Genomic DNA, 26,192 nt, shown 5'->3' on the forward strand with positions numbered 1-26,192 from the left:
AAAAATACAAAAATTAGCTGGGTAAGGTGGCACACACCTGTAATTCCAGCTACTCGGGAGGCGAAGGCACAAAAATCATTTGAACTGGGAGGCAGAGGCTGCAGTGAACCCAGATTGCGCCACTGCATTCCAGCCTGGGTAATAGAGTGAGACTCTCTCCAAAAAAAGCCAGGGCCTCAGATTTCACAAACTAATGTTTCATCACCTCCTTCCCCACCTTAAGGTAACTGCCAGGATACTCTTTTTTGTTTAATATTTAAGACAGGTGAAGAGAAATCACTGGTGGGGTCTGCCCTTCCCACAGTCCTTTTGATCACAAGTTTTCCACAAGCTTCAAAATAAAAGGCCATAAACTGAAGGTTTATTTTAAATTATCCAAGTCCCTGAAACAGAAGAGTAATTTATTTTTAGTATGAAAGTGATTAACAATAGTTGTCTCATTATTCTGACTTATCCATATTCAAAACTCACCTGCTCAGAAATCAGAAAACTGCAAACCCATAGTTTCTAACAATCCCTATTTAACCATTAAGAAAGGATTTATAACAATAAAAGTTATGTACATAGGAAAGATCAGAGAGTAGAAAGTGCTAAGCAGAGGTACCCAGAAAAGCTTTCTGTGACTGAAATAATACTTCCTGTCTAAGGTTCGGGAATAAGATGCTTCTTTTGGGGCTGAGAAATTTACATGAGAAACCTTTAGTATCCAAATTGGACTTCTGAGCTCTTTGCTGTGCCATTTTTGGCTAGTCTAAAGCAATCAGTTGGAGAAAGCAACACTGAGGAGGAGGAGGAGGAGGAGGAGGAGGAGGAGAAAGGGATTCTCAACCTCGGACCAATCTCTAGCTCCAGGGTTAAGACTGAGAACAAATACACTCAAGACCTGACCCTGAATGGCAGTGGGACAACTTGAAAAACTAATGATTTAGTGTCAAGTCAGGCTTGTTGTGAATATCTAGGTTGGCTCCATCACAGGGACCTTGTACCGAAGACCCCGGAAGAATGATAGGTGAGAGGATGATACAGCTAACGTTATGTGACTTCAAGGTAGTAACCCACAGGATGGCACCAGAAGCTCTTAACAGTGTCCTTCAGGTAAGAGACATGATTCCACTGTTAGTGGCAGCAGGGCTGAGTAAATCTCTAGTAATTTCAGGTTAGACAGGATCTTGACTCATATAACTCATGGTAGAAACTATAGGTTCTACTCTATAAATTATAATCTCTGTATATATCCAAGAGGCTGGATGCTCATAGAGAGTGACAGAACACGTGGTCTTCAAAGATCTGCTTCTCTCTTGTTGGGAAGGTCTTGCCACAAATTGGACAATTCAGACAAAGGGCCTGCATCTGCTGTTGCTCCAAGATGTGATCACAAATACCATCTGCTTTGCAGATGGGGCATTTCTTGATGGAGAGCTGGGAGTAAGAGCAAAGAGGTCAGTACAAATGTAAGCTATATGTGGCACAGATGTGGCCATCCTGTCTTCCACTGTATCCTCAGTGCCTAGCATAATGACTGGCACATGGTTAGGTGTTCAATAAATAGTGAATAAATGAAGAGAATGCACATTTGGAGATACTCACCAGGGCTTCCTCTAACCCCAGAATTGAAAGGGCCTAATATCGCTGAAGCAGCCAATATAGCTTCTAGCCTGTGGGGCACTGGACATAACTTGTTTGGCTAGCTGTCTGGTTCACATCTCCTCCCTACTTATGCTACCAAACAACTCAAAGGTATAGATCCTAAGCAAAATGCTGATGGATGAACTGTGCTTTCTTTTCCCTTCCACAACAGGCTGGCTCAGCCTTGGGCCCAGAACAAACTGATCCAGCTGACTTGTGGAGTTATCAAAACGAACCCGTCCCCCTATGGTTCTCTCATGAACTGGAGCAGGAAGGGAAATTTTCTCAAGGGCTTGGTGGGAATATTCTCATGAATCAAATACTCACCGGGCTTGGGGAAGAACTTTCTTGGGATACCTGAAAAGAATCAGAAAGATCTCATTCAATGAAAAAATACCATCCCAAGATTCTCCAGCTGTGTTCTGGCAGATATTTCCTGCAGTTTTTATTGTTCCCTTTCTCCCCACTGCCTCTGATTCTTTCTCTCTCATATGTATACCACTTACTTCTGATAGAGGGGATCTAGGTCAATGATAGGGTGAAAAGAAAACATAAATAATGAAATCATATTTTTTTTTTTGAGATGGAGTCTTGCTTTGTTGCCTAGGCTAGAGTGCAATGGCATGATCTCGGCTCATTGCAACCTCTGCCTCCCAGGTTGAAGCCATTTCCTGCCTCAGCCTCCTGCGCAGCTGGGATTACATGTGCCTACCACCGTGCCCAGCTAATTTTTGTATTTTTAGTAGAGATGGGGTTTCACCATGTTGGCCAGGCTGGTTTCGAACTCCTGACCTCAGGTGATTCACCCACCTTGGCCTCCCAAAGTGCTGGGATTACAGGCATGAGCCACTAAGGCTGGCCAAATTTTTGTAGTTTTAATAGAGCCATGGTTTCTCCATGTTGTCCAGGCTGGTCTTGAACTCCTGACCTCAAGTGATCCGTCTGCCTCAGCCTCCCAAAGTGCTGGGATTACAGGAATGAGCCACCATACCCAGGCTGAAATTGTATTTTCATTAGCTGTGTGTGTGTGTGTGTGTGTGTGTGTGTGTGTGTGTGTATGTATATTATACGGTTAAAAAAAACGCTATCTTCAGAGTAGGGAAAATAAAATTTTAGTAAAAATTTAATGACAGTGTTAGAATAGATTTTAAGACTGTATACACGGACAGGTGCAATGGCTCACACCTATAATCCCAGCATTTTGGGAGGCCAAGGTGGGTGGATTGCTTGAGCTCAGGAGTTTGAAACCAGCCTGGGCAGCATGGTAAAACCCCATCTCTACACAAAACACAAAAATTAGCTGGGCATGGTGGCTGGTGCCTGTAGTCTCTGCTACTTGGTAGGCTGAGGTGAGAGAATCACTTGAGCCCGGGATGTTGCAGTGAGCCAAGATAGTATCACTGCATTCCGGCCTGGACAACCAAGGGAGACCTTGTCTCAAAAACAAAACAAAAAAACTAGAGCGAATTAAAAAAAAATTATACATAAAAACAAGACTGGGCTGGGTGTGGTGGCTCATGCCTATTAATCTCAGCACTTTGGGAAGCCCAGGTGGGCAGATCACGAGGTCAGGAGATTAAGACCAGCTTGGCCAACATGGTAAAACCTTGTTGATACTAAAAATACAAAAATTAGCTGGGCGTGGTGGCAGGCGCCTGTAATCCCACCTAGCCACAAACATATTTTTAAAGAAAAATATTCTTTCATTGCCTGTATAAACTTCTGGTTGTGACTCTAAAGATAATACTGCTGCTTTAAACTGCTCAAAAAAGCAAATGAGATCTCATAGAGCTTTTGGAAGCAAATGAGAAAAGCTCTCTATTTGGCAAGGACATGTTACCCCAATCCTTTTCACCCCCATTTCCTGTCCTATCACCGAGAAGTCTCTGTGGAGCCTGTTTCTGCTGCCCTTGGTCAGGCCATCAGAGTGGCTCTGCTGTAACCACCCGTTCCTGGGCGGTATAACTTGCCTCTCTTGCTACCATTTCAAAACCTTAATTAGCTTCCTCAGCTTTGTATGTGTATATCTTCTGCATAAAGACATTTCCCTGATTTACACATTTGGAATATAGCCATGGGACTCAATTTGTGTCTGCTGCCTCTAGGCGAATGATCTGATTTGTGTCTTCTAGATTCAGATTTATTTCTCAATTAACACTTCTCTCCTGGCAATCTTTCTATTGGGTCCTCAGCTTCTGCCCAGCAAGTCTTAACAATGAGACTGGTCTTAATTAGCATTTCAGAGACAAAAATTGAGTAGGGGAAAGGGATGCAGGCAGGGTCCTTCCAGTTAGAATGGGAAAGTTGTCTTCCCAGAATATGGGTTTCCATAGACAAGTCCTGGATTTTGTCCTGCACCTCCTTCATCTGAAGTAGGTACTTGATACTGCAAAGAATTAAAATCCAGACCCATGTAACTGAGCAATCTGCTGTTCTCCCTCTGCAGAAGCTAAGGATAGCGGATTTATAGACATGTTGAAAGACAATACCAAGAACGGCCACCAGGAACTGGCCTCTCCCAGATAGTTTTCAACTAGCAATGTGGCACTAGAGAAATTCAATAATTGATAATCCAGAATTCTTCAGAAGGGAAAGCAACAGTTTCAATATTCCAAAGATCTAAGTTCTTTATACCTAAATTTATTTATTTATTTATCAATTTATCTGTTTGCTTATTTATTTTGAGTTAGAGTCTCCTCTGTTGCCCAGGCCAGAGTGCAATGGCACCATCTCAGCCCATTAAAACCTCCGTCTCCTAGGTTCAAGTGATTCTCATGCCTCAGCCTCCCATGTAGCTGGGATCACGAGGCACCCACCACCACACCTGGCTAATTTCTGTATTTTTTAGTAGAGACGGGGTTTCACCATGTTGCCATGTTGGCCAGGCTGGTCTCGAACTCCTGACATCAAGTGATCTGCCCGCCTCGGCCTCCTGAAGTGTCAGGATTATAGGTGTGAGCCACTGTGCCCAGCCTATACCTGAATTTAGATATATTTAACTAAATTTTATTTATATTAATACAAAAAATAATTTTAAATCTCTAAATACATGCCAACTAAAGGGAGGAACAAATGTGTGGATATATGAAAGTGATAGGAACCATATTAACATTGAAACTATTCTAATAGATATGTTAACACTGAAACTGTTGTATATTATTATTGTTAAATTTATTTATTTATTCATTTATTTTTGAGACAGTCTCGCCCTGTCACCAGGCTGAAGTGCAATGGCGCGATAGCTCACTGCAACCTCAGTCTCCTGAGATTCAAGTGATTCTCCTGCCTCAGCCTCCCAAGTAGCTGGGCATATACCACCACACCCTGCTAAGTTTTGTATTTTTAGTAGAGATGGGGTTTCACCAGGTTGGCCAGGATGTTCTTAATCTCCTGACCTCGTGATCCACCTGCCTCAGTCTCCCAAAGTGCTGGGATTACAGGTGCGAGCCACTGTGCTTGGCCTAAAATTATTTTTTTAGAGATAGGGTCTTGCTCTGTTACCCAGGCTGGAGTGTGGAGTGAAATCATAGCTCATTGCAGTCTTGAACTCATGGGCAACCCTCCCACCTCAGCCTCCTTAGTAGCTGGAACTACAGGCCCACAACGCCACACCTGGCTAATTTTTAAATTTTTTGTAGAGATGATAGGCTCTCACTTTGTTGCCCAGGCTGTTTCTAAATCCTGACTTCAAGTGACCTTCCTGCCTTGGTCTCCCGGTGTTATGTTATTGAGAGCAGAATATTTCTTCAATTTCCTTCCTAGAATAATTTCTTATACAATGTAAATATTCGTCTGAAATAATTTTTCCTTCTTCATGTCTTATCCCATTCAAGTGGATATACCAACAGAGAGAATGAGAGTAAGAAGGCAGGGTGGGAGGGAGGTAATGAAAAAGAGAAAAAAATTACTAAAAGTGGCACAGACATCATTTCTTTTTCCTTAGGAAAAAGAAAATAAATCTCCCTTATCATCTTAAGAGGGCTTTACTACAGTTCTTAACAAAGCTTTCGGCCAGGCATGGTGGCTCACACCTGTAATTCAAGCACTTTAGAGGCCAAGGCAGGCGGATCACCTGAGGTCGGGAGTTCAAGACCAGCCTGACCAACATGGTGAAACCCTGTCTTTATATTTAAGATTTTTTTTTTAAACAAAAGAAAAGAAAACAAAACAAAAACAAAGCTTCCAAATACCAGATCTTTCCCTTTGTTTCACAAACTATGTGTCCACCTGTCCCCCCACAATCAAACCAACCCAGGAAAACAGGGATTTCAAACTCAAGGTATACTTATCTAAATTAAGAGAATGGGAATAGGTCAGACACCGTGGCTTATGCCTGTAATCCCACCACTTTGGGAGGCTGAGGTGGGTGGATTGCTTGAGCCTAGGAGTCTGAGACCAGCCTAGGCAACAGGATGAAATCCCCCTCTGTACTAAAAACACAAAAATTAGCTGGGTGTGGTGGTGTGCGCCTGTAATCCTAGCTACTTGGGAGGCTGAAGCAGGAGAATCACTGGAACCTGGGAGGCGGAGGTTGCAGTGAGCCAAGATCGCACCACTGTACTCCAGCCTGGATGACAGAGTGAGACTCGGTCTAAAAAATAAAAAAACAGAGAATGGGAATAACAAGACTAGAAACAACAAATAGAAATAGAACCCAAAAGGCCTTCTGCAATTATGAAACACATTGGCATAACTGATATAATCAAAAGCAGAAATTGAGGGAGAATTAGTGTTTGGTAGGTAGGAATTTCAGTGTTTCGAGATGGAAAAGTTCTGGAGATCTGTTGCATAGCACTGTGATGTACTTAACTCTACTGGACTGTACACTTTAACATTATTAAGATGGTAAATTCTATGTGTTTTAACTGCAATTAAAAAAAAAAAAAGCAAACAGTAAAAATGATCACTAGGAGGCACAACCCAGAAAGATTATAGAGAGTAAAGATGGGGAGGCGGAAGATGTAGTGAGTTGAGATCATGCCACTGCACTCTAGCCTGGGTAACAGGTGAGACTCCATCGCAAAAAAAAAGTTGGGCGCATGGTGGCTCACGCCTGTAATCCCAGCACTTTGGAAGGCTGAGGCAGGCAGATCATGAGGTCAGGGGTTCGAGACCAGGCTGACCAACATGGTGAAACCTCATCTCTAAAAAAAAAAGGGCAAAGATTAAGAATTGATGGAAGTTTAGAGTAGCAGCCAGAATGCACGGACACCTATTCTTTGACACTGAGCAAGAACATGATAATGGGCCAGGCATAATGGCTTATGTCTATAATCCCAGCACTTTGGGAGGCTGAAGCAGGAGGATCGCTTGAGCCCAGGACTTTGAGACCAGCTTGGGGAACATAGCAAGACTTTGTCTCTATGAAAAATGAAAAAAAAATTAGCTGGGCATGGTGGCATATGCTTATAGTCCCAGATACTTGGGAGGCTAAGGCAGGAGGATCACTTGAACCCAGGAGATCAAGGCTGCAGTGAGCCAAGATTGTGCCACTGCACTCCAAGCCTGGGTGTCAGAGTGAGACCTTGTCTCAAAAACAACAACACCAACAAAGAAAAGAAAAGAGAAGAAAGAACATGAGAATGACCTTGACTTCAAGTACAACCACTTTATTTGCTGCCACATCATCTTCAGTCAATCAATAATAAACGTTTAACACACAGGAGATAATAAATATTGGTTGGATGAATGAATGAATGAACCAATGAATGAATGAATGCACAGCATTTATTAGGGGCCTACCATGTGTCCAGCACTGGTACAGACCACCACTTCTGCTCCTGGTTCGGCAGCAGAGAAAAATGAAAAAGTTGTGTTGAAGGAAAGTAGTTCCCCGATAGGATAAAAGTTATGTAGGATGCTATTCCTCTATCCCCCAAGGCAACAAATATTAGCTGTGAAGTTAAAAGCAAAAATAAGTTAGGTCTTTGTCCGTGTGGCTTCTTTCAAGGTGACTATTGCTATGCCAAACAAGTTTCAGTTACAGAATAAAGACAGGGTTTTGTGATAGGTTAGGAAATCAGATTAAATTTATTGTGTTTAGGAATAACCGTTTCACCCACTGTCCCAGAAAGGGTGCTTTACTTAACTTTTTATTTTTATCACTACATCTCTGGGCCACCCTGCTCCTTCCCCTTAAAATCTTGGGATTTTCTACCCTCTTTCACATACTTACATCATTTTCTCCTTCCGATCTCTCTTTCTCTCTCTGCAGAACATTACATATCGTTTTGTTCTCACTCAGTCTTCTTAACAGGTCAAAGTTTTCATCCTGTCAACAATAAAAAAAAAAAAAGGATTAGGATTACATATTGCAGTCTGAGTACAAGGTGGGAAATTGTAGAGGATCTTCCAAAGCGGGGAGACTGAGTTGGAGAAGGCAACTGGGAGGAAGAAATGGTACTATGGGCAGGGTGCTGAAATCAAGAAAAGTGACTTAAAAAAACGCCTGAAGGTCTGAGCTGGCATCAAGATGACAGTTTACTTTTTTTTTTTTTTTTAATTTAGCTAAGGGTATAAGTGACCAATGAGAGAAAAAGCAAGCTTGGGGAAAATCTCAAGACTGACTTATCAGAATTAGGGATAAATGAAGCCTTGTTTAATCCCACCCAACCATGAAAACAATCATCTTTGTTTTCAATAAACATCTCACTCAATGAAGCCTGAAGCACTTAGGTTTGAGTTGGTGTGATTCCTTCCTACAGTGTGAGGATAGGCATCTGGGCTCAAGTTACATGAAGGAAGAGGGAACACAGGAAGGCATCTGTTCAAAAATACAAGCAGCCCAGACTGGGGTCTTGAGCATCCTGTGTGATGGGCTGACCTAACTGGTTTCATGCTTCAGTGCTTCTTCCCATCTTCTACCTGCATACATACACATGTGCATACCTCACAAATACACTTAAGCTAAGGCTACTAGTTGTGGTTTTTGATGCAAGATTTTTTATTTGAATGCTGGTGCCCAAACTGCTGTGCAGTCTAGCCGACCCTGAGGTAGTAATGCGAGAGGGGGCTACCCGGTGACAGTGCTGACTGCAGACTCCTTGCTTCCCATCCCCGTTGGCTTCTGCTGGCTCTTCTGGTCCTGTTTCACTTCCTCAAAAGGCAGAAATAAGAAAGGGCTCTCTGAGTCTGCACAGAAACCTGCCAAAAACCTTCCCTAAGACCTGTAGCTAAGTTGGGGCCTGTATTTCCAGGAACCTCTATGGTAGTTTCTAGCCACACACTACAGTCCCTGTTTATAGTGGAAAGATAAATTTCTCTCCTTAACAAGGGTGTACAATCTTCTGGGCTTGGTCTAAGAACCACTGACCTTCACACCCCTTGCTTTCCTGGGCCCCTTATCTCTGTCACCTACCAGTACAGCTGCCCTGGGTTGCCTGATCAGTTTGTGAAGTCCTTGACACTCTTTACACTTCTCTGACAAACAGGCCTCTATGTTTGCCTTTAGGCATTCCAGCGATTGCTCTAACAGCTCCTCCACAGTTAGTGCTGCTTTCTTGCTCCTAGGCTCCTGAAGCATAAGATACACAGTCTTCATAGTTAGCAGCCTTTTAGGATGTATGAGGAATTAGGATTGCTATCAGTCAGGTGGGGAGCCCCTATGTCTTGAAAAATATTCCATGAGAATCCAGGAAATTGGCTGGGTGGGGTGGCTCATGCCTGTAATCCCAGCACTTGGGGAGGCCGAGGCAGGTGAATCACCTGAGGTCAGGAATTTAAGCCTGGCCAACACGGTGAAACCCTGTCTTTTCTAAAAATACAAAAATTAGCCAGGCTTGGTGGCAGGCTACTGTAATCCCAGCTACTCAGAAGGCTGAAGCAGGAGAACAGCTTGAACCCAGGAGGAGACTGCAGTGAGCTGAGATCAGGTCAGGTACTCCAGCCAGGTTCAAACTTTTCAACAACTATAGATTCCTTCCTTGATTACCTCCTTGATTCCTTCCTTCCCTCCCTCCCTCCCTTCCCCTCTTCCCCCTTCCTCTCTCTTTCTTTCTTTTTTTGAGACAGAGTCTCGCTTTGTCGCCCAGGCTGGAGTGCAATGGCCACTGCACCCGCCCGGGACTACAGATTATTTAAAACAAGAATTTCGACCAGGTGCGGTGACTCACATCTGTAATCCCAGCACTTTGGGAAGCCAAGGTGGGCGGATTGCCTGAGCTCAGGAGTTTAAGACCAGCCTGGCCAACACAGTGAAACCCTGTCTCTACTAAAATACAAAAAAAAAATTAGCTGACTGTGGTGGTATGCTCCTGTAGTCCCAGCTACTTGGGAGGCTGGGGCAGGAGAATCGCTTGAATCTGAGAGACGGAGGTTGCAGTGAGTTGAGTTGGTGCTATCGCACTCCAGCCTGGACAACAGAGCGAGACTCTGTCTCAAAACAAAACAAAACAAAACAAAAAAACTCAGTAATTTCTTTGCTACATCAGAGGTCACAAATTGGAATGTGCTTATAAAGACCAGGCAAGAAATGTAATCAAATGAAGGAACTGAATGCAACAAAACAGTGCAGACTGCAGCTAGATGGAGAACTCATGACCCATCTCCAGGGCACAGCAGCTACTTGGCTCTAGCTATTGCCACTGCACAGGAATGTGGGCTCAATGTTGCTAGGTCCTCTCATTTCCCAAAGGAAGCTGGAAATACAAATTTTTGTGGAAAATATTCCTATTTTTAAATGTTGGTAACTATTTTTTTTTTTGAGATGGAGTTTCGCTGTTGTTACCCAGGCTGGAGCGCAATGGCGCGATCTCGGCTCACCGCAACCTCCGCCTCCTGGGTTCAGGCAATTCTCCTGCCTCAGCCTCCCAAGTAGCTGGGATTACACGCACACGCCACCATCATGCCCAGCTAATTTTTTGTATTTTTAGTAGAGACGGGGTTTCACCATGTTGACCAGGATGGTCTCGATCTCTTGACCTCGTGATCCACCCACCTCGGCCTCCCAAAGTGCTGGGATTATAGGTGTGAGCCACTGCATCCGGTCTTGTCATGAAGTTTAACTGGCAATATTCCTTAATCACTTATCACACATTAGAAATGCCCACTTCTAAACATTTTGTAAATGGCAGATTCGCTGTTCTTTTGGCTAGAAAGCAAAAGATCTAGAGGTGAACACTCTCTTATTTATCCTGTCCGTCACCTGAAAAATAGGCCCATATCCCTTCCTTCATATAGGCTCCCTCCCACATAACCATCCAAAGACAGACATGCCATTAATTCCTGTTGCTTCTTCATTGCAGTAGTTTCATTTTGCTTCATTTCTTCCACTGTCTGCTCGAGCTTCTTCTGGTCTTTCCTCTGCAAAAACAGATTTCAGTACCATTGCTGGGAAAACACACACATGCACATATACGCCATGGAAGGGCCTCCTAAGCTAATAAGCAAGCAGGATGCAGAGAGAGAGGCAAGTCTTCTCTTGTCAGTTTCTGAAGAAAGCCATGAGCTATCTCATTTTAGACTTTCCTCTGAGATCTTTCCTAGAGCCAGTGATACCCAGGTGTATGATAAAAAAAGACAACATATATTTTCTTGCAAATGCCTAAAAGCGTTGCTTTCTTCCATGAACTCTACCTGTTCAGTTAAACTGAGAAAGAGGTGGTCATTTTCTTTTTTCAGATGCTCTAACTGCTCTGTCTTTTCTTGATCTCCCTGAACAAGCTTCTCCATTTCTTTCTCTTGAGTTGACAGCTGGGCCTAAAGCAAAAATAGTGAATATAACCAAGATATAAAAGAAGGAAAACAAAACAGGAACAATGCATTTTAATGTACAATAACAAAGAAATGCATTTCCTTAGCAACTCCCAACTGCCAAATATCTTGTAGAACTCCTTTACTTTTCAGCTCAACTCTATAGCCTAAGAATCTAAGGGTCAACTGAGTAAAATTAGACAAACCACTCTGTAAAGCAGAGTGGTTTAAGGCATAGCTTCCTGAAAATGAGAGCTGTTCTGCTATCTGCTTCATATTCTAGGCTTTTGAGTACGATTTTGCTTGAAAAGATTAAAGCTTGAGTATTGGTATAGATAACTGTCACCTATATTAAGAGTTCATGTTAAATTAGCTTAGTAATACATGAACAAATCACTAAGTTCCTTGTGAATCATGATTTTTTTTTTTTTTTTTTAGATCGAGTCTTGCTCTGTTGTCCTGGCTGGAGTATAGTGGTGCAATCTCTGCTCACTGCAACCTCTGCCTCTGGAATTCAAATGATTCTTCTGCCTCAGCCTCCACAGTAGCTGGGATTACAGGCGCACCCACCACGCCCAGCTAATTTTTGTATTTTTAGTGGAGACGGGGTTTCACCATATTGGCCAGGCTGATCTCAAACTCCTGACCTCAGTGATCCACCTGCCTCGGCTTCCCAAAGTGCTGGGATTACAGACATGAGCCACTGTGCCCAGCTGTGAATCATGATTTTTTTTCTTAAAGTGGGGGTGTGGATAAGGTGAAGGCTTACTTCATCCAAGAATGGAAAAAACACGTAACCTGAAACTTTAGTGTGATACTTTGTAAAGTATGCCATTAGTCACCCACTGCAATAAAATACATCTTTCTAGGCCACCAAATTGGAGTGGTGGCAAGGCTAAGAAAATATCCTTTGACAAAGGTATGACATTACCTACCTGAAGCTGATCCACTCTGATTTCCATCTTCTTGTTTTCTGAGGACATCTTCTGGTTTTGTTCTTTCAGTCTGTAGAGGTGGAAATAACTATGTGAAAAATTCACTGATTCCAGCTACCCCTGGCCTTAAATGATTTAAGGCTGGCTTGGCCCTAAGCCCTGCAGAGTTATTTAAAAATCTACTAGTTTCCACTGCCGTCCTGTTTTGGCTTCTTGACTCCAAAAACTGCAAGTATTCCATCCCTAAAGTCAGTATTTGAAATCAGATCATTTCTCCTGACTATTTTGATACTGACTTTCTAATTCATGATTCAAAGGGGGAGAATCACACCTATCAATGTCATAACAGTGTTTTCTCACAAATTCCAGAAATCTAATCTGACTGTACTTTTTTTTTTTTAGACGGAGTCTTCGCTCTGTCAACCAGGCTGGAGTGCAGTGGTGCAACTGGCTCACTGAAACCCCTGCCTCCTGGGTTCAAGCAATTCTTCTGCTTCAGCCTCCTGAATAGCTGGAACTACAGGTGCACACCACCATCCCTGGCTAATTTTTGTATTTTTAGTAGAGACGGGGTTTCACCATGTTGGCCAGGCTGGTCTTGAACCCCTGACCTCATGATCCTCCTGCCTTGGCCTCCCAAAGTGCTGGGATCACAGGCGTGAGTCACTGTGCCCCGCTAATCTTAATATATTGATGGTACAGCAGCTCTTCCCCTCCCAGAATTATGGGACACACTCACTGAAGCAGCTCTGTCTCCCAATAGTCGTCCTGCTCTTTTAGTTTCCGTTCCAACTTCTTATTGATGCTCCGTAGGGTTTCTAGCTCCTCCTACATATTGCAACACCAACAAAGAGACAGACTATTTCTATGATACTTTTGCATGAATATCTGAGGCAGGCAACAACTATTTATTGAGCACTTACTATATGTCAGGCAGAGCATGACACAGCAGTGAATGAAATATTTAAATAAAAGGATTTCCACATTAAAATGTTCTTTTTTTTTTTGAGATGAAGTCTCACTCTATCGCCTGGCTCACTGCAACCTCTGCCACCCGAGTTCAAGCAATTCTTCTGCCTCATCCTCCTGGGTAGATGGGATTAATTTTTGTATTTTTAGTAGAGACAGAGTTTCACCATCTTGGCCAGGCTGGTCTTGAACTCCTGATCTCATGATCCACCCATCTCAGACTCCCAAAGTGCTGGGATTACAGGTGTGAGCCACCATGCCTGGCCACAAAATGTTCTTTTTATATTAAAAATATGTCACCTTAATTTCTCTTTTCACTGGAGCGTATAATTTGTTCATTAAACAAATACTTACTCAAGCCTATTCCACACTGGACACTGTTCTTGCACTGCAGACACAGCAGTGGACAAAATAGACAAAACTGCCCTTTTCAAAGAACAGTGCTGTTCAATAAGTAAAAGCCACATATAATTTTAAAATCTAAAAAAAAAAAAAAAAGGCCGGGCGTGGTGGCTCATGCCTGTAATCTATTTTGGAGGCCAAGTCGGGCGGATCACCTGAGGTCAGGAGTTCAAGACCAGCCTGGCCAAGATGGTGAAACTCTGTCTCTACTAAAAATACAAAAATTAATCCCATCTACCCAGGAGGATGAGCCACCATACCTGGCCAAATGATAGTATATGTGACCCAATATAGCTAAAATATCATTTCAACATATAAACAATTAAAAAGAGATACTCAGCTGGGCATAGTGGCTCATGCCTGTAATCCCAGGACTTTGGGAGGCCGAGGTGGGTGGATCACCTGAGGCCAGGAGTTCAACACTGGCCTGGCCAACATGGTGAAACTCTGTCTCTACAAAAATACAAAAATTAGGTGAGTGTGGTGGCAATCACCTGTAATCCCAGCTACTCAGGAGGCTGAGGCAGGAGAATCACTTGAACCTGGGAGGCAGGGGTTGCAGTGAGCTGAGATTACACCCTTGTACTCTAGTCTCTATGACAGAGTGAGACTCCATCCCAAACAAAGAAACAAAACTGATGCCTGTTCAAAGATATTGGTATCAGAGGGAGAGATCACAGGCAAAACAGAACATAGTGCTAGATAAGATGCATATCTAATTCTGATCTCCATGCTCCAAGGTCACCTGTAACCAGCCGCTATACCTGCTTCTTTTGGAGCTCAGCCTGCATGTCTGAATTCTGTTTCTGGAGGCTAACACAGCTGTCCTTCAGCTCCTGGTTTTCTTTGCAAAGCTCCTTGTTGTGCTGTTGAATCTCTTCCACCTCTCCCTACAAAAGAACATTCCATAAACTATATTCCAAGTCTCTCTAGCAGAAAATTCCCATAGGTAAGGATGGTGAGGGAGGGTCTGGCTGATTCCCATTCACTGTAGTGACATCTGTGTACCCCAAATGGGGGCTGCTCCTTGACACATAGGTAAGGGTATAACAGAGGTGTCGCTATAATTGCAGCATTACCAAGAAAGATAAGCAAAAATTAAAGCCATTAAAAGTTAAAAGAGACAATGGTACAAGAATGCAGCTTCTTCTTGCAGACACTTAGTAGTATTGTTTGTCTCTCCCAAGGGACTTAGCTCCTTGAGGCCAGGGACAGTATTTTAACTGATTCTTCCCAGTGTTCCCAGTGCCTACCATAGTGCTGGATGAAGAGCAAGTGTCCTGTTAAATGATGAAGAAAATGAATCTAATACTCATGTATGACAGATAGGCTCTGGGCCAGAACTGAAAGAGATGAGAATATTTGGTGCTTCTCTCTTCAAAGGAGCTTATACATTAACTGTGGTGATAAGATGTATAGATGACAAAAATTAAGCAACTGGAAAAGTTAAAAGAATAACTGAATGCCAGCTGAGTTAAAGAAGTTTTAAAGAAGGAAGAAATAACTTATTATTATTCTTAACATTCCTGAGTCTGTGTGAGTACTATATAAATTTTTTCCAACAATATCCGTAAGATATTCAATAAAGCCTTATTGACTCACCTTTCATCCTATCTTATACTGCTACTTGTAATGGCAGTGAGGAATTGAGGTGAGAAGTTTACAGACCTGAGTGGTAACAACCAGGATGTCTTCCTCATTTTCTGGACGGAATTGAAAAGGAATACTTGCTCCCCGGACCACACCATCCTGATCCACGTAGCAGAACTGGTAATACTCATCATCCTTGGGCAGGTAGTAAGCTGAAAACACAACATAATTTTAAATCCAAAATCAGATCTATTCAGAAAAGTAACATTCTGGAGGTCTTTTTATATGCCCCAGAAAGCTCAAGCTGAAGGGAATTAGTTAGTCTTGGCTACTGTCTTCAACACCTTTGATCCAGCATTCTTCTCACCTTTGAATTGGACTTCCTGCTGTTTGGCTGATTCGTTGTTTAGGTCGATGGGCAAATTAACCCACATGAAGGTGTAATACTCATGGGTTGTCTTCCATCCCACCTGCAATGACAAGAAGTTCTTATTTAGTACCTGAAAGGAGTCTGGGGAAAATCCTGATTGGGCTACGTCTTCTTAAAACCACTTTTTATTTGTATATATGAAAATATAATAGAATGAGTTCATTATGACAAGATTCTCACATCAGGGCTCAAATTTGTTTTTAATTTTTAATTTTATTTTTTGTTTATGACAACTACATATGGGAAAATGTCTGATACAACCAAAATTTGGGGTGTACATACACAGCTCATAAAACAAGTCTTGGAAGGATTTGCAAACTAGTTCCTCACCACCCAGAAGAGTTCCAAAAATTCTATCTATAAGTCAGACAGAGCTGATATTGATTTGAGGGGAAAGTTCTGGGATTATGAACCCTGATCCTCTTACAATGGCATTCTTTGGACTTCTAAATCAGAATGCACTTCTGAGCTGCCGTCTCCACTGGTTTGTCTTCTACTGTGTCTAATTAAGCCTTGTCATATACCAACCTGAATATACCACTGCATTAAAAAAAAACTGCATTCTTTTTTATAATGTCTGTGTTGGGTGCAGAGGGAGAACAGGGTTCTTAGATTTTGAGGCACCAGGTAAGAGATTCCAGGTCTATATAATTTTCTTTCTTTACTGTTTCTCATAATGCATGCTTAATGATGGCTTTTTGGTAATAAAGATATTAACCACAATCTGGTAGTCGTAAAGCCTCTTCTAGGTATTGAATACAATAAATCATAAGACATAAGGATGCAGCAAAACATGCCTCAGAGCAGAAAGCTGGCTAAGTGGAAAATATTCTCACAAATATGAAGGGGATAAAAGATTGCTCGAATCTTATCTGGAAGATAAAAGCACACCAGAGAATAGAAAGGAAGCTATTGTGTCTTCAAGGGGACAACACTCAGCAAATGAGAAGGAAATTACATTTATTGCCATATTTGGCCCTGCCTGAGCTCAGTAAGAAGAGAACTAAAAATAAATCTCATTTTTATATATTAAGGAATCAAAGCAGGGTTGAAAAGGCTATACCAAAAACTCATCAGAACATCCTAGGGCATGTTTTAGAGTCTCATTAATACATACCCCATTGCTGTAAGCATCTTAGAGCCACTGGAGCCTGTGGTGGTACAGGAAGCAGGAATTTTATGGAGTCCTCATTCACATCCTGGAGTTTTTTAATGCGCTGTGACCAAAATATCGTTGGGAAGGCCTAAGAATTATTGCTGCCTTGGAACAGGGAAACGAATTCTAGCCACCTGCAATTTCTGCCCTTGGCTCCTCCATTTGAGTAGTCCTTGTTCCAGTTTGTCTTGGAAACATTTAAATGCCCAAGTCAAAGAGAGTATGAAGCATAGGATTATACACTGAGGGAAAGAAAGCAGACTCCTTCCTGCTTTAGGCTCCATCATCGGTGGTAGCTTTCACTATAGAGAAGATGTAATGTAGTTGTATGTATTAAAAACATTTACTGGCCAGGCGCAGTAGTGCATACTTGTAATCCCAGCTACTCGGTGGTTGAGGCACAAGAATCACTTGTGGAGGTAGAGGATGCAGTGAGCCCAGATTGTGCCTCTGCACTCAAGCCTGGATGATAGAGCAAGACTCTATCTCAAAATAAAAGAAATTTTAAAAATAAATAAAAAATAACATTTACTGAGTGCCTCCCTGGTGCCAGATACTACCAGTGTCTGGGGCAATGAGGAGTTGAATAGTCCGATTAAGGCTACACTGAAGGAACACTGGGGAGAGCATTAGAGGAAAGATGTGAAGAACGAAACTTTACAGTTAACTCTTCATTCTCTAATTTACTATCTGTTGCTCAAAGGAATTCAGCAGAGTAGAGAAGAAAAAGCAGAGGTTTGGAAACCAAACTAGCTTCATGGCTTATTCACTGTGAGGCCTTGGGAAAGTCACTATCTCTCAAGGATATTCATTTTACTTACTTATGCCCAAGAGATACTACTACCCATCTCAGGGGGCTACTGCACTGTGAGGATTTAATTAGAGAATACGCACGCACGCACACATTCTACACAATGTACTACTACAAAACTACATAATACTACATTGTGGAAAACTACATAAATGTAGTTTATAAATTTAGGATGATGGAGCCTAAAGCAGGAAGGAGTCTGCTTTCTTTCCCTCAGTGTATAATCCTATGCTTCATACTCTCCTTGACTTGGGCATTTAAATGTTTCCAAGACAAATTGGTAAAAATTCTAGTAAGTAATTTTTGAATCATTCTCTTTTTCATGATTTGTACCTGCATTAACCAATGTTATCCACTAGCCACATGAAGCTATTTATTTTATAATTAATTAACATTAAGTAAAATTTAAAATTCAGTTACTCGGGCCAGGCGCGGTAGCTCACACCTGTAATCCCAGCACTTTGGGAGGCCGAGGCAGGCGGGTCACCTGAGGTCAGAAGTTTGAGACTAGCCTAACCAACATGGAGAAACTGTCTCTACTAAAAATACAAAATTAGCCAGGTGTGGTGGTACATTCCTGTAATCCCAGCTACTCTGGAGGCTGAGGCAGGAGAATTGCTTGAACCCAGGAGGTAGAGGTTGCAGTGAGCTGAGATTGTGCCATTGCACTCCAGCCTGGGCAACAAGAGTGAAATTCGGTCTCAAAAATAAATAAATAAAATCCAGTTACTCAGTCACACTAACCACATTTCAAGTGCTTAACAGTCACATGTGGCTAGTAGTTACTATACTGGACAGTGAAGCTACAGCTCCATTGTGGAAAACTCTAACTGGGCAATGTGACCTATATGCTTTGCTATATATGGGGAAGAAGAAAAACAACTACCATCTTCTTTATAAGATAGAAAACACTCCGGTGTGTTGGCACACCTTTTAGTGTCATGATTCGATACCCTGAAGTCTCAACAGCTGTCATGATACTTGCCAGTGTCCTGCTGGTTGGCCACTATCCCTATCTCCAAACACCAGTCATGTTACCTCCAGCTTCCATAGCTTCATCGATAAACTTGATGTTCCAAACAATTATGGAAAAGGAATTCAATGAAGGATATAAATAAGCAACACCTCCTTCACAGTGCAGTTGAGAACAGTGTCTGATTTCAGGTTGAACAGCACTGGCAAATAGGCACATGACAGACTGAGGTGTCAAACCAAAGGTCACTGACATTGGGAACTGGCAGTGTAAATTACTTAAATCTGACCTTTATTTCCTGTCTCTGGAAACAGGAAGATTTGTCATTATGGTATGTGTGGGATGTATGAGAGAGAGATATGGATGGGAGGGCGAAGGGAACATAGAGAGTAAGTTAATTAAAATTTAAAAATACCCTTCTGGCTGGGAGCAGTGGCTCACGCCTATAATCCCAGCACTGTGGGAGGCCGAGGCGGGTGGATCACAAGGTCAAGAGATCGAGACCATCCTGGTCAACATGGTGAAACCCCATCTCTACTAAAAATACAAAAATTAGCTGGGCATGGTGGTGTGCACCTGTAGTCCCAGCTACTCGGGAGGCTGAGGCAGAAGAATTGCTTGAACCCAGGAAGCAGAGGCTGCAGTGAGCCGAGATCGCGCCGTTGCACTCCAGCCTGAGTAACAAGAATGAATCTCCATCTCAAAAAAAAAAAAAAAACCATTCTGTACTTGAATTGATGGGGTGATCAGACACTGGAAGAGGTCACGAAGGAAGCTCATAAAATTTCAGTCCTTGGAAATTATCATAAATAGACACACTTATTCAGAAATAAACTTTTTGGATGCAGGATGTCAATATCCTCAATATCCTTTCCAGATTTGTGTTATTTGTATCAAAACAAACTAAACACCATACCAAGTAAGGAAGTAATGTTTAGTCTCAGAAATGACATATGAGGTCAACCATCTCAGTCAAGTCATACATAGGTATTTCAAAATAGGATCATTTAAAAAGCATTTAATGGCCAGGCACGGTGGCTCACACCTGTAATCCCAGCACTTTGGGATGCCAAGGTGGGTGAATCACCTGAGATTGGGAGTTCGAGACCAGCCTGACCAACATGGAGAAACCCTGTCTCTACTAAAAATACAAAAGTTAGTCAGGCATAATGGTGCATTCCTGTAATCCCAGCTACTCAGGAGGCTGAGGCAGGAAAATCACTTGAACCTGGGAGGTGGAGGTTTCGGTAAGCCAAGATCACGCCATTACACTCCAGCCTGGGCAATAAGAGTGAAAACTCCATCTCTAAATAAATAAATAGCATTTAATTTGGGAGGCCAAGGTGGGCAGATCATGAGGTCAGGAGTTCGAGATCAACCTAGCCAACATGGTGAAATCTGGTCTCTACTAAAAATACAAAAATTAGCCAGGTATAGTAGATGTGCCTATTATCCCAGCTACTTGGGAGGCTGAGGCAGGAGAATCACCTGAACCTGGGAGGTGGGTGTTGCAGTGAGCCAAGACTGCCCTACTGTATTCCAGCCTGGGCAATAAAGCGAGACTCTGTCTCAAAAACAAAAACAAAAAAATCAGTTAGGCATTGTTCTGCACACCTGTAGTCCCAGCTACTCAGAAGGCTGAGGTGAGAGTATCACTGAGCCTGGGAGGTTGACGCTGCAGTGAATTGCACTCCAGCCTGAGAGAGAGAGTGAAACTCTATCTCGACAACAAAAAAGCGTTTATATTTGGTCTTTGAAAGTATAATAAAATTTGAGGATTATATGATTTGCCATCTTATTTTAGCTTGACACTGAAATGAAAATTTGAGTCCTAGAGCACACATTAGTGTGTGAAGAGAGAAGTGCTGTGGAGCTTGGCTAGGATTTAAAAATTGCCCGCACATATACAAAATGCTTATAATACACAGAGATTCACACACTCAGGTAAGTAAGATTCACCTCTAGTTCCTGATCACTTGGTACTAAGTTAACCACTTACTCTAAAGATGCCAATCCAATCCTTTCGACGAGGGATGAAAGGCTGGGTGAAGGTGTAATGACATGTGACATCCACTTCAGGGATGTAGAACTTCTCCACACTGTTAAAGATGACCTGAGAGAAATGACAGTGATCCAGCAAGACAGCTGATGTCGGGGGATCTTCAACAGTCTTCTCCATGGTAGGGGTCCTGTTATGAAATATGGAATACAGTAAGGCTGAGAAAGCATTGTCTGAAATGTTGGCGATTTCTGGGCTTTCATCCAGGGAACATTTTGTGCAAAGCAAGTCAGTAAAAGCAAAATCCTTTCAAATACTGCGATTACACAATTTGCTTTCTGTTTCACTTCGAGCCATCTCAGTCACAACTTCCTATGCTACGAGAATTTTCTGACAATATCTTAAACTTCTTTGCCACAGGCACCACAACCCTCACATGAATAGAGCTCATAGCTACTCTGGTTTCTCTTTCTCTAAGTGCCTTAAATAAGCAAGGTGGCCTAGGTAAAATAGCCTGAGCTGGGGACTGTTAAACTTAAATTCTAGATTTTTCATCCCAACAAGCCCTATAACTTTAGGAAAGTCCATCTCTCTGGATTTCATCTTCTACATTCAATTCCATTTATCCTGTAATTATCAGGACCTTCCATATATTAGATACTTTGCTAGGACCTGGTGATGGGAGTGAAAAGAAAGGAATGAGAGAAAATTCTTTGACCTGCAGTGGTGACAAGCATGGGTTCTAAATCAGAATGGAGTTCAAATTCCAGCTTTGCCACCTCTTAAATTTGTGGCATTGGGCAATTTATTTAATCTACTAGGCTCTGTGCTTGTTTCCTCATCTGTAAAATGGGGGTAAAAATAACATCTACCCCATTTAGTTTTTTGTGAGGCATAAGTGAAATAATATAAAATGTATAGCCCTTAAATCAGTGTCGGCCACTGTAGTGTGTAGGCACTTTACACAAAGTAGATGCATGTTGAATGACAAAGTACTTAGCACAGAGTCTGCATAAAGGGTTTAAGAGACGTTAGTTATATAGTTATTACTGTGGTAGTTGTGGGTTTTTTTTTTTCCTGGTACAATCTTTTTTTAAAAGGAGTCCCAGTCCAATAGAGGGAATCCATGAGTATACAAACGACTGCCAAATGAATCAAATAAGAAGGGCAAAATGCTCTGGGGTTCAAAAGAGGGAGAGATGAAACTGGTTAGGAAAATAAAGAAAACTTCAGGGAATGAAAAGAATCTTCTATTAGCCCTCAAAGAGGATTAGGATTTTGACAAGTGAGTTTCTGAGTGAGGGCATTTTAGGCGAAGGAAACTGCATGAGTAACAACAAAGAATCAGAAAAATGCAACCTGCATTTGGAAGACAGAAAGCAAGTTTGGATCTCTAGCTATTAATGGGATCCAAATGTGTTTTACTTTCTAGGTTATAATGCAGATAAAATGTGATCAAGAATAGGAAAGTTGTGGCTGGACCAGTGGCTCACACCTGTAATCCCAGCACTTTGGGAGGCTGAGGCTGGCAGATTACAAGGTCAGGAGATCAAGACCAACCTGGCCAACATGGTGAAACCCCATCTCTACTAAAGAAAAAAAAATAATAACTGGGCGTGATGGCAGTTGCCTGTAATCCCAGGTACTGAAGAGGCAGAAGAATCGCTTGAACCCAGGAGGCAGAGGTTGCAGTCAGCCAAGATCGTGTACCATTGCACTCAGCCTGAGCAACAGAGCAAGACTCTGTCTAAAAAAAAAAAGGAAAAAAAAAAGAATAGAAAACCATTTTGGAGGCAAAAGCAGTACATAAAAGAAACAAAGTGTTGGTCAGCTGTGGTGGCTCACACCTGTAATCCAAGCACTTTGGAGGCCAAGGCGGATGGATCACCTGAGGTTAGGAGTTCAAGACCAGCCTGACCAACATGGGGAAACCACATCTTAAAAAAAATTCTTTTTAAATAAAACAAAAAATAAAAAAAGAGAAACAAAGTGTTTTGAATTGTTGACACTGAATACTTCCTGCCCCTTAAACAAGTCCCATGCACTGTTTTCTAAATAACTAGCTTGTCTAACATTTAGCGAGTCCATAATTCTCAACTTAGGGTTTTACCAGGACATGAAAAAAATTTCAGCTGTACACAGCAGATGAAGAAAGAGCTATATACATGCAAATACTACATGATACTTTACAAATTCAGCTATTGGTATGTGCTGGAAGATTGTGTACACATACAGACACACATATAATTTCTAAAAATATGTAAGTACAATAACCAAAAATAGCCAGCATGTCCCCTCTGTCCTAAGCCTGGAGCACCAATTTATCTGTGCATGTAAAATCACTTAACTTGTCCTTTCCAGGATCAGGAAGAACACTTAGATAAGAGTGAAATTGGCTGGGTGTGGTGGCTCATGCCTGCAATTCCAGCACTTTGGGAGGCCAAGGCAGGGCAGATCACCTGAAGTTAGGAATTTGAGACCAGCCTGGCTTTATGGTGAAACCCTGCTTCTACTAAAAATACGAAAAATTAGCCAGGCTTGGTGGCACGTGCCTGTAATCCCAGCTAGCCAGGAGGCTGAGGCAGGAGAATTGCTTGAACCCAGGAGGCGAAGGTTTCAATGAGCCAAGATCGTGCCACCGCACTCCAGCTTGGGCAACAAGAGCAAAACTCCATCTCAAAAAAAAAAGTGACTAAGGGCCTGCCCCTCAGTTAACCTAAGTACCTTACGCTCATTTCTTTTCCTTTACAACACTATCACCATGGTATATATAATGCAATGCCTAAGGTGTAATAATCACTGATTAAGTATTTGTTGGATAAACGAACTAACAAGATAAGCACATCATTCATCAAAAAGTAAAAAAGTAGGTAAACAATGGTAAGGGTGACTTTGGGGCTAAGAGACTATGTATTTTATTTTTTTGAGATGGTGGCTTGTTCTGTCACTTAGACTGGAGTGCAGTGGCACAATCTCAGCTCACTGCAACCTCCGCCTTCCAAGTTCAAGTGATTCTCCTGCCTGAGCCTCTTGAGTAGCTGGGACTACAGGTGCATGCCACTATGCCCAGCTAATTTTTGTATTTTTAGTAGAGATGGAGTTTCACCATGTTGGCCAGGATGGTCTTGATCTCTTGACCTCGTGATTGTCCTGTCTTGGCCTCCCAAAGTGCTGGGATTACAGACTTGAGCCACCGCGACCAGCCTATTTCTTTAAGTCCTCTTAATTTGGTGGTTACCCTTGGAGAGCCTGCTGTTTCTCAGCTTTCTATTTTCTAAAATAAAGTGAGTAGATGATAATCTCTGAGTGCTAAGTCACTTCTTGGTATGGCTGGTTCAAGTAGCATGGTACCATTTCCTTAAGAACCCATCAAATTCACACTCCATTACCTAGCTTCCACACACTCAAACTATGGCAAGCTGTTGTGAAAATGGATGTTATTCTGAAAGGCAAGACCAGCCAAGGGGATGCGTGGCTCGGAACAGCCTCTCTTTCATTACTAGAAAAACAACCAATCTGGCAGGGCACGGTGGCTCATGCCTATAATCCCAACACTTTGGGAGGCCAAGGAGGGTGGATCACCTGAGGTCAGGAGTTCAAGAGCAGCCTGATCAACATGGTGAAAACCTGTCTCTACTAAAAATGCAAAAATTAGCCAGTTGTGGTGGCGGGTGCCTGTAATCCCAGCTACTCGGGAGGCTGAGTAAGGAGAATCACTTGAACTTGGGAGGTGGAGGTTGCAGTGAGCAAAGATCACACCATTGTACTTCAGCCTGGGCAACAAGAGCAAAAACTCCATCTCAAAAAAAAAAAAAAAAAGAAAGAAAGAAAGAAAAAGAAAAGAAAAACAACCAATCTAAGTTAGCTTATAAGCAGAACACTGAGGAAGGACAGCACATATATATTCAACACGAAAGAGCTCATGTTCTGAGGTTTGAGTGTATAGTCAAAGAAACCCTAGCTCTTTTCATTCATCTGAAAACCTAATCATCTGTCTGGAAAAGTCAACAGCTTTGGTTCCTTGCTTATCAAAAATGCAAAAGACCCCGTGGAGTTTCCCATTGCAGAGATCTCATCACCTTCCCAGAAGGGACTCAGAGGGTATCCAGTGGCACTCGGGGTACTGAGAACTCTACCATTCTTGAAATAAGGTTAAAATTCTCCTCTGCCAAGACTGGGGAAGGGGTTAAGGAGGCAAGCAGACTGGAGAGATGCCTTCTCCTTTCTTTTTTTGGGGGTTTTTTTTTTTGAGACGGAGTTTCGCTCTTCTTCCCTAGGCTGGAGTGCAATGGCAGGATCTTGGCTCACTCCACAACTTCCGCCTCCCGGGTGCAAATGATTCTCCTGCCTCAGCCTCCCAAATAGGTGGGATTACAGGCATGTGCCACCATACCCAGCTAATTTTGTATTTTTACTAGAGATGAGGTTTCTCCCTGTTGGTCAGACTGGTCTTCAACTCCTTAACTCAGGTGATCCGCCCGTCTCAGCCTCCCAAAGTGCTGGGATTACAGGTGTGAGCCACCTTGCCCAGCCCTCTTCTTTCCTTTTTACCAAGCTTTGGACACAAAGTGCCATGAGTAAACTAGAAGATAACCATACCAACCCGAACTTGGTCAGTGAGGAAGTACTCCAGCTTTTCCTGGAGGGAGGGAATCTACTGAGTTGTAAGGTCAGTAGTCTTTAGTCTTCCCTTCCTCCTAGTGATAAAATTCCTGGGAGAAATGGGGTCCAACAATGGCTTGGGAAATTACCCTTCTGAGAAAGTAGTCTAGAAATGAGTATATGTGGACAGGGAAGGGAAGGTATGTAAAGAAAATTATTATTTTTGTTGGGGGAAGTAGGGTCTCACTCTGTCTCCCAGGCTGGAGTACAGTGGCACAGCCATGGCTCACTGAAGCCCCAACCTTCCAGGCTCAAGTGATCCTCCACTTCAACCTCCCAAGTAGCTGGAACTACAGGTATGCACCACCATGCCCAGCTAATTTTTGTATTTTTGTAGAGATGGGGTCTCTCTGTGTTACCCAGGCTGGTCTCAAATTCCTGGCCTCCAAAGCGCTGTAATAACAGGCATGAGTCACTACACCTGGCCCATGAAAATTAAAATGACTTAAGCATCAACTTCCCCTCCTTTAACCGTCTTTCCCACTATAGAACCTGTCTATCATCCATTTTTAATTTGGCAGCAATTCATAGAGGTAAGGAAAAGAGAAGAAATATAAGAAGAGCAAAAGTTAAATTTAGAAGCCCAGAGAACCACTGAGTTGTGAAAAATTAGTGGGACGAGTTAGGTCCTCTAGAAATTATAAAGTGGTATTCTACCCAATTCCTTATTCCTACCCTCAAATCAAAGATTGGCCACATAAGAAGTAAACAGAGAAGACAAATAAGGATTTTCAAAAACAAAACAATCAAGCATGGGGAAAATAATGCACAGATTCCTCTAACTGTCAGAAGCAACTTTATTTGGCCTCTGACACAGTCATTACCTTTTTTCAGCTCAGTTTCCAAAAGGATTAGGGTCCTCAGAGGAGCAGGCAATAATAGAAAAGTATTTTTAAACGAGTCCCCTGAACTGTCTCCTAGCTTCCAAGAAAACCTGACACATTTTCAT

The 26,192-nt window shown here is 42.3% G+C and overlaps 1 protein-coding gene across 10 annotated transcripts in view; it reads right to left on the reverse strand.

Moving 5' to 3' along the window:
- Nucleotides 1-339: 339 nt before the first annotated feature.
- Nucleotides 340-26,192, reverse strand: part of CALCOCO2 (calcium binding and coiled-coil domain 2) — a 41,260-nt gene continuing 15,407 nt past the window's right edge. For 2 of the 10 annotated variants that reach the window (XM_078374248.1, XM_035301326.3), the window contains 13 exons: nt 20,582-20,771; nt 15,580-15,682; nt 15,291-15,424; nt 14,387-14,512; nt 12,991-13,079; nt 12,252-12,321; nt 11,200-11,322; nt 10,840-10,926; nt 8,984-9,139; nt 7,802-7,897; nt 7,369-7,520; nt 1,954-1,983; nt 340-1,419 (listed from right to left, as the gene is read on the reverse strand). In XM_078374248.1, the coding sequence (XP_078230374.1) occupies nt 1,332-1,419; nt 1,954-1,983; nt 7,369-7,520; nt 7,802-7,897; nt 8,984-9,139; nt 10,840-10,926; nt 11,200-11,322; nt 12,252-12,321; nt 12,991-13,079; nt 14,387-14,512; nt 15,291-15,424; nt 15,580-15,682; nt 20,582-20,761 (1,434 nt within the window). In that variant the 5' untranslated portion in view covers nt 20,762-20,771 and the 3' untranslated portion in view covers nt 340-1,331. Of the gene's footprint in view, nt 1,420-1,953; nt 1,984-7,368; nt 7,521-7,801; nt 7,898-8,642; nt 8,723-8,983; nt 9,140-10,839; nt 10,927-11,199; nt 11,323-12,251; nt 12,322-12,990; nt 13,080-14,386; nt 14,513-15,290; nt 15,425-15,579; nt 15,683-20,581; nt 20,772-26,192 lie in introns of all 10 variants that reach the window. The other 8 variants (XR_013535877.1, XR_013535876.1, XR_620274.5 and 5 more) reach the window with 8 other exon arrangements.

This window comes from Callithrix jacchus, chromosome 5, assembly GCF_049354715.1.
Source record: "Callithrix jacchus isolate 240 chromosome 5, calJac240_pri, whole genome shotgun sequence".
NCBI lineage: Eukaryota > Metazoa > Chordata > Mammalia > Primates > Cebidae > Callithrix > Callithrix jacchus.